We start from the raw sequence: 11,515 nt of genomic DNA on the forward strand, positions 1-11,515 counted from the left end.
ACAGCCAGAAATTGAGAGGACAGGGGAGATAGAGAGGGAGAGAGACAGAGAGACATCTGCAGCACTGCTTCACCACTTGTGAAGTTTTCCCCCTGCAGGTGGAGGCTGGGGGCTTGAACTCACTTGTGCACTGTAACATGTACACTCAACCAGATGCACCACCACCCAGCCCCTGAAGTTAATTTTTTAAATATTTATTTGTTTATTCCCTTTTGTTGCCCTTGCTGTTTTATTGTTCTAGTTATTACTGTTGTTGTTATTGATGTCGTCGTTGTTGGATAGGACAGAGAGAAATGGAGAGAGGAGGGGAAGACAGAGAGGGGGAGAGAAAGAGACACCTGCAGACCTGCTTCACCGCCTGTGAAGCGACTCCCACTCCCCTGCAGATGGGGAGCTGGGGGCTTGAACCCAGATCCTTACGCTGGTCCCTGAGCTTTGTGCCGCCGTGCTACTGCCCAACTCCCTTGAAGTTAATTTTCAAAAAGTCATCATAAGCAGTGAATCACAAACGCACAAGTTCCCAGTGGGGATGGGGCTTGGGGTGGGGGTAGAAAGCATTACAGGGGTCTCTATCTCTCCAGTATCTCTATCTCTCTGCTGCTCCCATGTAGTGGAGGATGGAACCCAGAACCTCACTCACAAATACAATTGGGGCTGAGGAGGTAGCTCAGCTTGGAGGGCACCTGGTACCAAGTGAGCCACCCAAGTTCAAGACCCCAGTACAACACGTGAGTGGTTCCACGGTAGTGGAGGAAGCTTCAGAGTTGTGGTTGTCTCCCGAAATATACACACCCCTTTGCTCTTTCTTTTTGGATTTTTTCTTATCTTTATTTTCTTATCTTTATGTAGAAGTCCAGAGCGAAGGGGGAGATAGAGGATAAAGAGAGATACCTGCAACATTGCTTCACAACTTGCAAGGCTTCCCCTGCAGGTGGGGGGTGGGACTCAAACCTGGATCCCCCTCCTTCCTGTCTCTATCTGAAAAAGTCATCCCAGAACAGCAGAATAATGAAACTTGGGGAGTCGGGCGGTAGCGCTGCGGGTTAAGTGCACATGCTGCAAAGCGCAGGGACCGGCATAAGGATCCCGGTTTGAGTCCCCGCTCCCCACCTGCAGGGGAGTCACTTCACAATCGGTGAAGCAGGTCTGCAGGTGTCTATCTTTCTCTCCCCCTCTGTCTTCCCTTCCTCTCTCCATTTCTTTCGGTCTTATCCAACAATGACGACATCAACAATAATAACTACAACAACAATAAAAACAAGAGCAACAAAAAGGAAATAAATATTTTTTTAAAAAAAGAATAGTGAAACTTGGAGGGAAAAAAATTAAATCTGGGGCTGAGGAAGTAACCTAACGTAAACGACTTTCCTGCTTGAGGATCTGAGCTCCCAGGTTCAGTCCCCAGCACCATCATCATCAGCCTGAGCTGAGCAGTGCTCTGGAAATAAATAAATAAATAAATAAATAAATAAATAAATAAATAAATAAAGGCTAAGCACACATATTACTGTGCACAAGGTTCAACCCCCTGGTCCCTACCTGTAAGGAGGAAGCTTCCCAAGAGGGGAAGCAGGGCTATAGGTGTCTCTCTCTCTCTCTCTCTTTCTTTCTGTATGTTTCTCTCTGTCTGTCTCTCTGTGTCTCTTTCTTTTTTTATTGCCATTAGGGTTGTCACTGGGGTTTAGTGCTTTCACCACAAATCCACTGCTCCTGGAAACCATTTTTTCTTGTTTTCTTTCTCCCTTTCTTTTTTATTTCTTTCTCTCTCTCTCTTTCTTTCTTTCTCTCTTTCTTTTGTTATATTTTCTTTACTCAGACACAGAGAAATTTAGAGGTGGAGACAGAGAGGGAGAGAGAAAGAGAGACACTTGCCAACCTACTTCACAGCTTGTGCAGCGTCTCCACTGCAGGTGGGGAGTGGGGACTCAAACCCAGGTCGTTGTGCTTGGTAAAGTGTGCACTTAACCAGGTGTGCCACTGCCCAGCCCCATCTCTGGGTCTCTAACCCCTCTCAATTGCTGTCTATTCTATCAAATGAAAAAAGAAGAAAATAAAAGAAAGAAGGAAGGAAAGGACAGAAGGAAGGAAGGAAGGAAGGAAGGAAGGAAGGAAGGAAGGAAGGGGAAAAGGAAAATGGCTGCTGGGAGGGATGGATTTGTCATGCAGGCATTAAATCCTAGCAATAACCCTGATGGTAATAAAAATTAAAAGACCTAGGGGGCCGGGCGCTAGCACAGTGGGTTAAACACATATGATATAAAGCACATTGACCATCATAAGGATCCTGGTTCGAGCCCCCAGCTCCTTACCTGTGTGAGTGTGGGGGGGGGGGGGGTTTGCTTCACAAATGGTGAAGCAAGTCTGCAGGTGTCTATATCTCTCTGCCCCTCTCTGTCTTCCCCCTCCACTCTCAATTTCTCTCTGCCCTATCCAACAGCAATAACAGTAATAACAACAAGGGCAACAAAAATGGGAAAAAATGGCCTCCAGGAGCAGTGGATTTGTAGTGCAGGCACCGAGCACCAGCAATAACCCTGGAGGCAGAAAAAAAATAAATAAAAGACCTAGTACCAAAAGATTAAATAGGTTAAAATAAACAAATAAAATTAATTGGTTTCTGAGTTTGCCACATGAACCATAGTGATATTCTCCCACAAACTCTCCCTCTCTTTCTCTTCCCGCGCCCCCGTTGTTAATTTTTTTTTTTAATCTGAGCAACTTGAGAGGAGGAAAAGTGACTAAATGATTGAAATTTAGGAGCATGAAGTCCTTAGTTTGATCCCCTGCATCAAATGTGCCACAGTGATCCTCTGGTTCTCTCTCTTTCCACTTAATAAATAACTCCCCCCACCAAAAAAAAAAAAAAAAGCCACTGGGCTTCATACATCCAAATCTTCTGCTCCACCCACTGAGCTGCCTTCCCAGCTGCTGAATCTTTAATTGGAAAGTGCAGATACACACCTGAGCTGACAGCTGTGGGCTCACATTGTCCCATGTCCAGAGCTGGTGCCCAGGACATCATTCTGCACACGATGATGGTCTCCAGTTCACTCACTCATTTATGTCACCTGCTTCCCACAGGTCCTTGTGTTTGGCAATGTGTTTGCCATCTTCTAGTCGGAAAATTCCGAGGGACCAGGTAATGGTACACTTTGTTGGAATACACAAGGTTCAAGTCCCCTGTCCCCATCTGCTTGGGAAAAGCTTCATAAGTGGTGAAGCAGGGCTGCAGGTATCTCTCTCTGCCTTCATATATATATATTTGAAAATTCCATAAATCTTACATAGATTTAGTATAGATGAGGCCATGACTGTCAAATGCTGAGTTACTAAAATTCTGAGTCAGGTGCTAGGCAGTGGTGCACCCAGTTAAACACACATAGAATTAAGCATAGTAGGGAGTCATGCGTTAGCACAGCAGGTTAAGCTCACGTGGCGCAAAGCGCAAGGACCAGCGGAAGGATCCTAGTTAGAGCCTCAGGCTCCCCAAATGCAGGGGAGTTCCTTCACAGGCGGTAAAGCAGGCCTACAGGTGTCTGTCTTTCTCTCCCCCTCTGTCCTGCCCTTCTCTCTCCATTTCTCTCTGTCCTATCCAACAACGATGACATCAATAACAATAATAACTACAACAAGGGCAACAAAAGGGAATAAATAAATATTTTTTTAAAAAGAACTAAGCACAAGGATCCATATTCAAGTCCCAGCACACAGGGTTAAGCACACATAGTACAAAGCACAAGGACCCGCAAGGATCTCAGCTGGAGTCCCTACCTGCAGGGGGAACTCCCGTTCACAAGCAATGAAGCAGGTCTGCAGGTGGCCATCTTTTTTTTTTTTTTTTTTTTTGCCTCCAGGGTTATTGCTGGGGCTCGTTGCCAGCACTACAACACTAGGGAGCCACTGCTCCTGGGGCTGGGGAGGGGGCACTTTTTTTTTTTAACATTTTATTGGCTAGGACAGAGAAAAGTTAAGAGGGGAAGGAGAAAATAGAGAGGAGGAAAGAAAGATGACAACTGCAGACCTGCTTCACTACTTGTGAAGTGACCCCTTGCAGGTGGGGGGCTCCAGCTGAGATCCTTGCATGGATCCTTGCGCTTCCTACTATGTGCGCCACCGCCTGACCCCCAGCAGGTGTCTATATTTCCCTTCCCTCTCTACCTCCCACTCCTCTCTCTGTTTCTTTTTTTTTCTTAATTTTTTTATATTTATTTATTTATTTTCCCTTTTATTGCCCTTGTTTTTTACTGTTGTAGTTACTATTGCTGTTGTTGTTGTCATCGTTGTTGGATAGGACAGAGGAGGGGAAGACAGAGAGGGGGACAGAAAGATAGACACCTGCAGACCTCCCTCACCTCTTGTGAAACAACTCCCCTGCAGGTGGGGAGCCAGGGGCTTGAACCGGGATCCTTACTCCGTCCTTGTGCTTCCCGCCATGTGTGCTTAACTCACTGCGCTACCGCCCAACTCCCATCTCTCTGTTTCTTTCTGTCCTATCCAGTAAAATGAAAAAAGTGAAGGGGGTTGGGCGGTAGTGCAGTGGGCTAAGAGTGCATGGCACGAAGCGCAAGGATCAGACTAAGGATCCGGGTCTGAGCCCCTGGCTCCCCACCGGTAGGGTGGAGGGGGGAGACGGGAGGGGTTAGTTGCTTCACAAGCCTGAAGCAGGTCTGCAAGTGTCTATCTTCCCCGTCTTCCACTCCTCTCTCCATTTCTCTCTGTCCTATCCAACAATGAAGACATCAATAACAACAATAATAACCACAGCAATGATAAAAAAAAAAAAAAAAAAAAAACAAGGGCGACAAAAGGGAAAAAATAGCCTCCAGGAGTAGTAGATTTATGGTAAAGGCACCACGCCCCAGCAATAACCCTGGAGGCAAAAAAAAAAAAAAAAAAGAAAAAAGAAAAAAAATGGCAACCAGGAGCAGTGGATTCATAGTGCCTGCAAGGAGCCCCAGCAATAACCCTGGAGGCTAATAATAATAATATCCTGAGTCTAAGGGAACTGATTGTGATTTTATGGATTTTCATTTCATGATTATACTAATCTATATTTTACTACTATTGCCTCCAATTTTTCTGATATATGAAGGCCCAATTTGTCCTGCTTTATATCTTACCACCTTTCAGCCACCAAGTTACAGAAGCTAACATGACACCATCCTGATTTCCCCAGGCAGATGACCTCACCAACATGTACTGGAACCCGCCTCCTCAGAGCCCTACCCCACTACGGAAAGACAGAAACAAGCTGCAGGTATGGATCAACCTGCCAACATCCATGTTCAGTGGAGAAGCAGCTACAAAAGTCAGACCTTCCACCTTCTGCACCAATAAAGAATTCTGGTTGTGGTCCAGAAGGTGGCACAGTGAATAAAATGTTGGATTCTCAACCATGAGATCGTGAGTTCAATCCCCAGCAGCACATATACCAGAATGATGTCTGGTTCTTTGTCTCTCTTTCTCTGCCTGTCTTTATCATGAATAAATAAATAAATTCTTTTAAAAAAAGAAAAGAAAAGAATTTTGGTCCATATTCCCAGAGAGGGACAAAGAATAGGGAGGCTTCCAGTGGAGGGGATGGGACTCAGAACTCTGGAGGTAGGAACTGCCTGAAATTGTACTCCTGTTACCTTAATCTTGATAATCATTATTAAATCATTAATGAAACATTAAATAAACAAATCAATCAATAAATAAAAATAAGGAAGCCTCAGTGCCATGATGTATGTCCTTCTCTCCCTGTTTGTTCAACCTAAAAAAGTTAGGATGGAGAGCAGTGAAGCCCCAGTGATTGATGATGATGATGATGATGATGATGATGATGATGAAGAATGTGATGATGATGACAGTAATAGTATAAAAGACTGAGTTCTGGACTGGAGAGTTCGCTCACCAGGTAAGACACCTGCTTTTCTATGCTTGCGGCATAGGCTGAAGCCTCAGCACCACATGGAAGTTGCCTCAGCAATAAAGTTCTCAGACGGTGGTATCTCTCTTTCTTTCTCTCTCTCTGAATGAATGAAAAAGTAACCAAGAGTAGCAAAATCACACACTCAAGGCCCAGCTCCACAAGGAAATAAATATTTGAGTCATAAGTGTCTGAAATTCTTCCCACAGAAATTCACAGACATGGCCCAGCAAGCCTCCTCCCCTCCTTCCACCCAGCCCTCCCCGGGTACCTGCCAAAGCCTTGATCCGGGAGCACTCAAAGAGAGAGGCGGCTGCTGTAGAGGCGGCAGGCTGATCCCGCTCCCAGCCCCGGTCTGGACTCTCCCAGCGGGAAGCAGGGTTGTTGTTGTTGGAGGCGGGCAGGCCGTCCATGTTGTCCACTTCCCCTGGTACCTGCGCCATCGGGATGGTGAGACCTGGCAACAGACAGAGGCAAGTCTGGGCTGGAGGAGGCCGGAGCTCAGAGATTCCCCTTCTGGCAGTCATTGACTGGGAGTCTGGCATACTTTTGGCCTCAACTTCCCCATCTTTAAAGTGGACATGGAGGGTCAGGCAGTGGCACACCTGGTAGAGCACACATATCACAATGTGCATAGACCAGGGTTCAAGCCGCCAGTTCCTTCAAGTGGTGAAGTAGAGCTGCAGGTGTCTCTCTTTCTCGTTCTCTATCCCTCTCTTCAGTTGCTGGGTCTAGGTACAGGCACTACAAATCTACCACTTCTGGCAGTCTTTTTCTTTATTTGATAGGACAGGAAGACATTGAGAGAGGGAGAGAAGAATAGACACCTGCAGACCTGTTTCACTGCTCGTGAAGTGTCCCTGTAGCAGGTGGGCAGAGGAGCTCCAACCCAGGTCCTTTGCACTTATCCTTGAGCGTATCCTGTGGGCTTAACCCAATACGCCACTGTCTGGCTCCCTCTTTCTCCTTCTCTGTCTCCCGCTTCCTAATCAATTTCTCTCTGTCTCTATCCAATAAATTAATCAGTTATAAAATTTAAGTATTTTAAAGTATAAATAAAGTGGATATCACATTGAGATTCCATATCACTCCATCAATAAGACAGGAGAAGATAAGTGTTGGGGAGGATGTAGAGAGAGAGAGAGAGAGAGAGGAACTCTATTACTGTGCTGGTGGGAGTGCAAATTGGTATAGCCACTGTGGAGAATCCTTAAACAAATACAAATGGAAATACCTCATGATCCAGCAGTTCCACTCCTAGGCATTTACCCAAAAGGTATAATAACACTGATTTGAAGGGATTTTCGCATCCCCATGTTCATAGTGACTTTGTTCACAATAGCAAAAACCTGGAAAGAAGCAAAATGCTCTTTGACAGATGACTGGATAAAAAGTTATGGGGAATACATTCGATGAAGTATTACTCAGCAATAAAAAAAAATGATGCTGTGTCCTTTGGGATAAAGCGGATGGAACTAGAGAAGATTATGCTCAGGGAAGCAAGTAAAGGGGTAAAGGACAACTACAGAATGGCTTCACTCGGATGCGGAATATAGAATTGAACATACGAATGTGGAAAAAAAAAGTGTCAATCTATATTTAAGATTGTGAGAGAACTATAATGGTTAGCTATGGGGCTGGAGGTTGAGATACAGACCTTTGGTGATGGAAATGGTTAGAAAAATAAAGCGACCATGACCAAGGACATGGCATGGCATTTATGCAAAAAGACTTTCATGCCTGATGCTCTGAGAACTCAGGTTCAATCCTCACCATAAAAGGAGCCAGAGGTAAGTAGTGTTTTGGAAAAGAAAAGGAAAAAAAAAAAAAAGTGAGGCTGGGGACATAGCATAATGGTTGAGCAAAAAAGGCTTTCACACTTGAGGTTCTAAAGTCCCAGGTTCAATCCCCAGCACCACCTGAAGCCAGAACTGAGTGGTGTTCCAGTTAAAAGGAAAAAAAAATTGGGGGCCAGGAGGTGCCCCATGGGTTAAGCCCACCCAGCTTAAATACTAAGCAAAAAGACATGCACAAGTATCCCAGTTCAAGCCCCCAGGTTCCCACCTGCAGGGGAGTTGCTTTACAAGCAGTAAAGCGAGTCTGCAGGTTTCTATCTTCCCCTCCTCTCTCAATTTCTCTCTGTCCAATCCAAAAAAAAAAAAATTGAATAAAAAAATAATCAGATGACAACAGTGCTCACCCTGACCATTTCATAGGGCTGGAAAAAGCACCTGGTACAGGATAGGAGTCAGCACACTGTCACGGTTGGTATAGTTAGAATAGCATTGGTATCTGAAGAACTCCAGTAATAACAAGAATAGGCACGTGCCCTGTATTCAGTACTTTATATGCATCATTTTATTTGCTTCCCACAAAAATAATTCCCTAGAGACAGGTGATTATTAGGCCTGCTTTACAGAGGAGGAAACTGGGACCCAGAGGAGGTAATTGACTCACCCAGATCACACAGATAGCTCCTGAGTAGTCAAGATTCACAGGAGGCACTGTGATGGGATGGTTGAATCTGAGAGCCCCAATTCTTCATCTTATGCCCACACCCTTTGCCATGTAACTGTTCAGTGCCATGTAACATCTCAGTGGATATGACCAGGATAGAGAAGGGAAGTTGGGGGACATGTCCCACCCTTTAACTCTTGGTTTGGTCACATGGCTTGGTTTAACCAATAGGATTAAGTGGGCAGCTGGTGAGTCTGGAGCCTCAGACTCAGGACACCTACAAGAGATCTTGTATGTTTTCACTTGTGTTTATGACTGTGGACTGGACAGGAATAAAATATTGCCAGGCCAGGCCAGGTCCAAGGTCTGTGTCACTCCAACCAAGGCCAGTTAGAGGAACCAACAGTCCCCATGGCCCTCTACCATTCCAACAGTTAAGTTGAACCAAGATCAGAAAAACCACCTAGTTGAGCCCAGCCTCAGTCAACAACCTCACACTCCCAAGGCTAAATTGATACTTTAAAGACATCAGAAACAAATAGTTTTGTTGTTGTTGTTGTTAATTTTATGCAGTACTGTTGTGGCAATTGTTAACTGACATATTGTCTAACTCCAGAGTCTTGTTCTAGAATACTGCCACATTGTAAACAGAAATTTTAAGGGGGTGGGAGACATTAGCTGCATCTCTTCTGCCCTTTGTCCAGAACCTGAGACCTGATTCTTTTTTTTTTTTTTTTTTAAACCAGAGCACTGCTCAGCTCTGGTTTATGGTGGTGCCGGGGATTGAACATGGGACTTTAGAGCCTCAGTCTTGAGAGTCTGTTAGCATAACCATTATGCTATCTACTCCTGCCCCCAGGACCTGATTCTTTCTACCAAGAGGACGAGTGATTAAGTTCCCCTCTTGTCAAATGGCTCAGACAGCTAGCTGGTCAACCCACCAGTCTCTAGAAACAGAGGGTCTAAGCTTTGGCCAGCATCATTGAGATTGCCCCTTTTGGTGAACACCCCGAAATCCATCAATATTCATCCTTTCTTTCATGGAAGGGTATATGCCTACCCACCACTTGTATGACCATGGCCAAATCACTAGCCCTCTCTGAGCCTCAGTTTATTAATCCATAAAATGGTAATCTAGTAGTTCTCGAGGCACTGGAAGATGAAATGAGTTAATATGGAGAGGAATATGGCATCCAAGACACAGCAAGCCCTCAATGCATAGTTCTTGTCACTACTATTCACACTCTGGTCTGGTAGCTTAGTACATCCAAATTCCTGTGAGTTCAAATCCCCATTCAGTCTTACTATATCTTTAACCTGGTCTCTGTGCCTTGGCATCCCCCTAACTCTCCCTTCCCCTTTAAAGGGTGATCACAACTGTTTCCTCAATGGAGGATACTTGGGGAGCGCAGGGTCCAGCAAGGCATCAGTCATGGCCATTATGCGATGAACAGAGGAGAAAGCGGTTGGGAAGTGGACAGGGGGTCTGCTACCCTCCCTACCAAAGCCTAGCCAGCCCCAGACTGAGCGTGGGAGCCACAGCCTTAACCCTTCCCAGGCCAGGCCTCCTCCTCCGAGCTCTCTCTCTCTCTCTCTCTTTGCAGTCTAGTCACCGTTGCCCCAGGAGGGGGTGCGGGAAGGACAAGGCCTCCCAGGCTAGGCGTAGAGATTGGACAGGGTCGATGGGTGAAGGTGTCTTCTAACCTGAGCTCAGTGTCTCCCCCCTCCCAGCCAGGGTGAAGCTGTGGAGAAACCTGGGTCGGGGGCTCAGGCCAAGCCCCGGGTGGGCGCGCGGGGGAGGGAGGGATGCTCCCGCAGGTGGGGAGATGCAGGAGGGAGGGGCTCTCCATCCCCCAGGCGCTTACCTGGGCCCGTGGCAGCAGTGGTCCCGGCCGCTCGCTGCACCACACTGCACTCCCCGTGGGCGTCCGCGGCCCAGCCCTGCCGGGCCCGGCTCTGCTCGGCCCCGCTGGCCCCGCCGCTCGACCAGATCCGCATGCGCCGCGGCCGCAGCCTTCGCCGCCGCGCCTCCCCCCAGCTCGCGCGGCCGCCGCGCTCGGCGCGCCCCCGGGACCCCCTCCCGCCCCGGCCCCGAGCCCCCGCAGCCCGCCGCGCCGGCGCGGCCTCCGCGCGGGGTGCACAGTCGTGCTCCGCACCCAGTCACACTCCCACGCGGTCACACACATACAGAGGCGGAGCGTCACAACCCACGTCCACGCACACACTCACACAGTGCCACCTCTCGGGCGAGTGACACGGGGGTCACACTGAAACGGCGCCTGCACGCCATGACACGGTGGAGGAGTGCCCCCGCCAGCCATGCCGGTGACCCAGGCAAGCAGACACGTGTCACGCTCTGTGTCAAACGCTTAGGGGTCAGGCATCTCAACTTCAGTATCACACACTTTGACACACCCCGACTGACACACCAGTCACACACTCAGGTGAGGGTCGCCACATCCTGCAGTGTCACGCACATATGCACACCCCACAACTACAAACAAGTGGGTCACAAGTAGCACCACAGCGGTAACACTCACAACCACGCTGGGGGGGGGGGGGGGGGCTCCAGTATCACACTCCATGCGGTGTCACATGTCATGGTAGCCAGAGTCACACACACTCCCATGTTGCATATGGCACTCAAGCTCTGTCTTCACACCCTCTCCCGCAGTGTGGTGTGGTGGCGGCAGACTACCCCCAGTGTCACCACCAGGCCACACAAGGACAGCATCCCTGCCTGTCGCACACGGAGTCACACGGAGCCTCTCCTAGTGTTCACGGAAGGTGGCACGTGGTGTCACCCACGGTCACGCGGTCCCCTCGGCTTACTCACGGAGTCACACAGGGTCACATGGGCACATGGCCACACAGCTGCACAGAATCCCCCACACACACCCCCAACACCTCACTTCCTCCCCTTAGAGCTTCCAGGAGGCTCAGAGACCAAGAGAGAGTCAGGTGGGCCTGAGGTGGGCCTGACAGTGTCCTGGGCCGAGGAATGCTCAGGGTTGGGGGGGCGTGACCTGTGTTCACCCCTCCTGACCCGGGCGGCCGGCCCGCGGCCTGGGCTCTGGGCGACATTCTCTTCAAGCCTGGTCCACCCGGTCCCTCTAGGTGGCGGGACACCTCCACGCCTCCGGGTAC

The 11,515-nt window shown here is 48.3% G+C and overlaps 1 protein-coding gene across 4 annotated transcripts in view; it reads right to left on the reverse strand.

Annotated features, from left to right (window-relative positions):
* SPTBN4 (spectrin beta, non-erythrocytic 4) overlaps positions 1–11,443 on the reverse strand; it is a 128,424-nt gene extending 116,981 nt beyond the window's left edge. For 2 of the 4 annotated variants that reach the window (XM_060185947.1, XM_060185946.1), the window contains exons 1-2: positions 10,234–10,465; positions 6,183–6,368 (exon numbers count right to left, since the gene is read on the reverse strand). In XM_060185947.1, the coding sequence (XP_060041930.1) occupies positions 6,183–6,368; positions 10,234–10,366 (319 nt within the window). In that variant the 5' untranslated portion in view covers positions 10,367–10,465. Of the gene's footprint in view, positions 1–6,182; positions 6,369–10,233 lie in introns of all 4 variants that reach the window. The other 2 variants (XM_060185944.1, XM_060185945.1) reach the window with 2 other exon arrangements.
* Between the last annotated feature and the right edge of the window lie 72 nt (positions 11,444–11,515).

Source organism: Erinaceus europaeus, chromosome 2, assembly GCF_950295315.1.
Source record: "Erinaceus europaeus chromosome 2, mEriEur2.1, whole genome shotgun sequence".
In the NCBI taxonomy this organism is placed as follows: Eukaryota; Metazoa; Chordata; class Mammalia; order Eulipotyphla; family Erinaceidae; genus Erinaceus; species Erinaceus europaeus.